The sequence below is a fragment of the Lagopus leucura genome, unplaced genomic scaffold (assembly GCF_019238085.1).
Source record: "Lagopus leucura isolate 7727_CA_CO unplaced genomic scaffold, USGS_WTPT01 Super-Scaffold_1, whole genome shotgun sequence".
NCBI lineage: Eukaryota > Metazoa > Chordata > Aves > Galliformes > Phasianidae > Lagopus > Lagopus leucura.
In genome coordinates, this window is record NW_024962250.1 from 30,902,290 (window position 1) to 30,907,431 (window position 5,142).

A 5,142-nucleotide genomic window follows, 5' to 3' on the forward strand; every position below is an offset into this window, starting at 1 on the left:
AGATTGTTATCCGCTGTACAATTTTGTTTTCCCTAATCTTCAGGGTTATTTAAAAAGAGGAAAGGAAAAAAAAAGGGGGAGGATGGGTGAAAGAAAGAAAGATCTGTTAAAATGCTGGCTTCTTCACAAGAAATTACACATGCTTAGCTTAAATTTCAACAAAGCAGTGGCCCAAAAATTATAATTTAAAAAGATATGTTTCTCCCCTACAATGCAAGTAATCTCAGGCTACGACTGGGTAAAATTAAAAAGGGATACCCAACAAAATTTAAAAGAAATTTAAACAGAAAGAATAAAAAAAAGTACCTGCACATGCCAAAAAATTACAAAAACCCAATAAATACAGAAATTATTGCACAGTTAAAAGGCTCCACAATTTTTACTGCCTTAATCAACCCTCGGGTTTAATAGAACTTTGTAGACACAGGTTATATTTAAGTGCCAAAGTCTGGCACCTACCATAGTTATGCTAAGTAATGTTTACGGAGGCAAGTTAGGTCATCTTTTCTCAGTTGGCAATAGTTAAAACTGTACAAATAAAATGTTACCTAGACCCCTGAAATTTAACCTAGCGGGGGAGGGGAGGGGGGCCTTAGCTTCTTTCTGCCTGCTCAATTTTGACGTCATTTGTCAGCAAATGTTCTCCATGCCACTTTTTCATGTGTTTCTCCAGGGTGCTGTAAACACTGAAGGGCATCTGGCAAATGTCGCAGCGGTAGACCTCCTTCCCTATCTGGCCATGCGTTTTCATGTGACGCGTCAGCTTACTGCTCTGGGCACATGCATAGTTGCAGAGCTCGCATTTGTAAGGCCGCTCTCCAGTGTGGCTCCGACGGTGCACCGTCAAATTGCTGCAGTTCTTAAAGACCTTGCCACAGTACTCACATGTATCGCTCCTGCGCCCTTCCTTCGAACTGGGTCGCCCAGGACCTGGGCCGCTGATGTGAGGGGTGCTGCCTCCGGAGGCCGTGCCACTGCGCCCTGAGAGCCCCCCGTCCAGCATGTCCCCCGGCGGGGTGGAGAAACGCAGGCTCCCATTCTCAGATGAGTGCTCGGAAGAGGTGGCGAAGGGAGATTGTCGGGAGTCTGTGAATCCTAGAAACGGATCCTTCATGAAGTGCCTCGATGCTGCGTACCCTACCAGCCACTGGGAGTAAACGTTTTCGGAAGGTATTATTGTTGCTGGTGGCAAGTCCAAATCTTTCTCAACTTTTATTCGTTTAGATGAGTTGTTTAAGCTGGGGCTTGTGATAGGTGTTGGCTTTCGAGGGAACAAGTTTGGGAAGGGCTCACCTGGGCCAAAGTTTCTTCCGTTGACCGTCCCCTCCTCGGTGCGGTCCAGCTCTCCTACCACCGAGTCTTCATCACCTGTGTCTCTTGGACAGAGGTCTCGTGGACACAGGTCTCGCTGGTCAGAAGACCTTTTCATGAAGCTACTCCTCTTCTGTTTCTCAGCTAGCATGTCGTTGTATTGCTGGATGGCACCGAGACTTACATTCTCTATCACTTTTCCCAGGACAAGGGATTTCTCATCTGGCAGTGATTTGGAACCATTTTCTCGGTTACGACTCAGCTCTGAGTCCATACTGAAGCTTGACTCTGGCCTGCTCTCATTTTCCAGCTCCTCTTCCTCCTCCTCCTCCTCTTCCTCTTCTTCATTGTCATGGCCGAGGGAGGGATCGCTCTCATTCCTGAAGTCTGTCTCACTGGATTTCAGTCCCTCTCCAGTGAGCTCACTCGTGCCTGGCTCAGGAGAACTCGTGGTGGACAGTCCATCATCTGACCTGCCTGTCATGGAGCCAGCTTTATGCATATGCGTTTTCATGTGACGCTTTAGCTTGCTGGCTTGGGAGCAAGCATGGTCACATAGCTGACATTTGTAGGGCTTTTCTCCTGTGTGACTACGCCGGTGGACGATAAGGTTGCTCTGGAACTTGAAGGTTTTCCCACAGAATTCACAGGACTTACTCTTGGCCTGAGGCTGGGGAGGCGTAGTGCTGCTTGGGGGCATGGGGGGCAGTGGTGGGGTGCTCAAAAAAGGTGATTTAGGACTTGGCTGGAAAGGATTCAACAGGCGATGCATAGGGTTGGTGCGACTGGGCGAGACTGGCGGAGGGGTGGAACTGTTTCCTGCCAACTCTCGAAGCCTTCTGGAGAAATCCATCGCTGGGGACTCAATTGCCATGGGGTTTAAACGCATAACTCTGTCAAAGGCACTGGGATGCTGGGCAACTAACCCCATTTCTTCGGCACTAAGGCGATGTGGATCCAGATGATGACGAGGTGGTGGGCTGAATAGCGGAGGCGTGTTTGGGAGCCGACCCTCACCAAAGCCAGGATGTTCACGCAAGATGGGTCCTGTCATCCGCAGAAGATTAAAAGGGTTGTTGTCTCCAAGGAAATTCATCAGCGGGGACTGTGCAACAGTCTCTGGTCCCAGAGGAGGAGGGATGGTGATGCGTGGAGTAAGGGAACTGTTGGAAGGGCTTGTTTCCAGGTAGATGCGGAATCCATGTGTGTTCTGGGCATGCTGAAGCAAGAACCAAGCGCTATTAAAAGGCTGCTTGCATGTTGTGCAAATATAGCTTGAAGGCTCATCTTTACCTATAAAAGAAAAACAGAAAGAACACTCAAAAAATAATACAGTGGAGAACATTCAAATACAGTTGGCATGCGCTTTATTTTGCTAACACATTTCCTCCTTGGCATTTCTGAAAGAAGGACTTAATTGCAATGTATTGACTGATATAAATTGTTGAACAGAACATTTACTCACCACACTTATTCAGTTAACATGTATGACAAATATCACACATACACATTGGTGCTGTATACGCTTATACCCTCCAACTTGCAAATAAAACCTTTTATGACGCATGAGGATCCAAATCCTTTCATGTGTTTATTCCACAAAAAAGAAATTTGTTTCAAGGGATTTATGGCTATGTATGAAAATCAAAGAAAGTGCAGTATGGTAGATTTTATGGGGCACCTGCAGGAGCTTCAGTATCATTTCCACTCTTTTGTTTTGTATTTTATATACTCGGGGCAGCAGTCCACTGAGATCCTGCTGAATTTAATATATACATGCTTCAGTCATGCCAGAGCTTCCATTTTTAAAATAGTATGTAGGTATTAGCTGCTCAAGCTCTATTTGAGTCAACAGGAGCTTGGAAAACGTATCCTTGCATAAACCACTTTGACATTCTCTTTGCCAAAACACCAAGAAGCCACTCAAATGAAACATCCAGTAATCAAAGCTGACAGCAGAGCTGCAATTAACAGTAACAAATGTCGGGCCGTGCTTGAACTGGGTCCCAAGAATTTCTGAGCCTAAGCCTGTTCTCCAATGTAGAAATGCTCACTGGGGCCAAAAACATTGTTCTGTTTGCCTTTCTAGGCTCTTTGAACACTGCATAAAGGTGGAAAGCATTCCTTTAACCTTGATTCAGCTTTACATAAAGGACAGGTGTGGACAAGTCTGTGCTACAGTCATAATTTTGCTAGCTAGAAAATTCCAGTCCTGGGCACAATATAAATTATATGCTATCTTTAAAATGCACTTTCTCTCCCCCAATCCTTTTTCAATGCCTCTTCAACATTCCAATAACTTTATAAGTACATGTCTACTTGACAATTGTGATCTGGTGTTTGTTGTTTTTAAAAGAAGTGTGAGGTTTCCTAAAAAACAACTCTCCACTTTGAAAAATCTACAATTAATTTTTTGTTAGATGGCTTATTTGTCTGTTTGCTTGTTTATGAATTTTACCCCTCCTGCACCCAAAGGCACTGAACTTCCTGCAAGTTCTGAACCCAAACACAGCTCCCCTCGGAGCCTGTGAAATGCCCCAAGCACCCTAGCCTCCCCACTGCAGCATGAGTCTGAAGCTGGCAGCCCATTGGGGTATTGCAATCAAAGTTTGAGCTTCAAAATAGAAGAGTTTATAACGTGAGCAGAAGCGTATCATCCAAACTACCTTTGTAAAGAGAAATGACTCATAACAGCCAAGAAAAAAATTACATCTGGGGCACACAAGGAAAGGAAGGATTGCTGCTGGCTGAATTCCCCTCTTCTGGCTGTTGCGGGAATGGCTGCTGCTAACAAAATCTACAAAACCCTAGACAAGGAGGCTAGAGGATTATCTGCCTACCTATCAGCCTGTCAGTCTATCTAATCTTATCACCCAATGAACATCCATAAAAGCGTAAAGGAACGAGCATCTATCAGACTGGGACTTCCATACAAAGGTATGTGATAAATGTAGTGCAGTTCCTCCTGCTTTTATTGATTTTGCAAGGCTGTTGCTGTGGACAGCACTTTCAGACCCCAATTTCGGAGAATCCAGCTGTCCACAGCCAAGAAAAACTCTACCCAGCACAGCAAGTGTTTCTGACTGACACAGCCCCACACCCCAGCCCTTCACACTGTGCTGCACAGGATGCACTCAGATGCTCTGATTAATCTCTAGGAACTACTGTTGGAGAATAAACAAGTTTGGGAGCAGTACTGTGCTTGGGAAAAAGAAAAAAGAAAAAAAAAAAAGTGCCTGTAACTGCTATTGACATTAATGAAAGCCACGTACAAACACTGAAAGGAACTGATACATTATCCCTTAAAATCTACTCAGCACTCAGGCAGTTAGGGAGTTTTATGTCAGCTCTGCAGCCAAAGCAACAGTAAATGCTCCCATTATTACTTCAAATATTTAAATTTCTGTTTCTTACAGAAATATGATGAAAATGTCTAGACGTTTAACTTTTCTTGCACGGCAACATGTGTAGTATAAAAAGTGACAGAAATCATTGAAGCAGACTAAAGTATATAACATACTCTGTCAAAAGCTTTTTTTAACAATATGTTTTACCTCAGCTCACCCTGGAATAGATTTTAATAAAACCCCTTCTGAAGTGTGATCTAATAGCAAATGAAGTGCAGCATCTTACAAGGTCATATATCTTCAAATTAAAGAGTGCTCTGCACCCTTCACCTTCATTTTATCCACTCTAATTAATCGATTTATTACCCACAGCTGTTCGATTCTTTCATTTTTAAAGTCACAGCATGCATTCTCTTTCGTTGGTTTCTTTTTCTTCCTTTAAAAAAACAAAGTGTGTGTGTGTGTGTGTGTGTGTGTGTGTGTG

General features: G+C 44.0%; 1 protein-coding gene across 4 annotated transcripts in view; it reads right to left on the minus strand.

The window, feature by feature from the left end:
- Positions 1–456: 456 nt before the first annotated feature.
- The window catches only part of BCL11B (BAF chromatin remodeling complex subunit BCL11B), a 93,136-nt gene continuing 88,450 nt past the window's right edge, over positions 457–5,142 (minus strand). For all 4 annotated transcript variants that reach the window (XM_042868459.1, XM_042868443.1, XM_042868467.1 and 1 more), the window contains one exon: positions 457–2,604. In XM_042868459.1, coding sequence (XP_042724393.1) covers positions 593–2,604 — 2,012 coding nt within the window. In that variant the 3' untranslated portion in view covers positions 457–592. The remainder of the gene's footprint in view (positions 2,605–5,142) is intronic.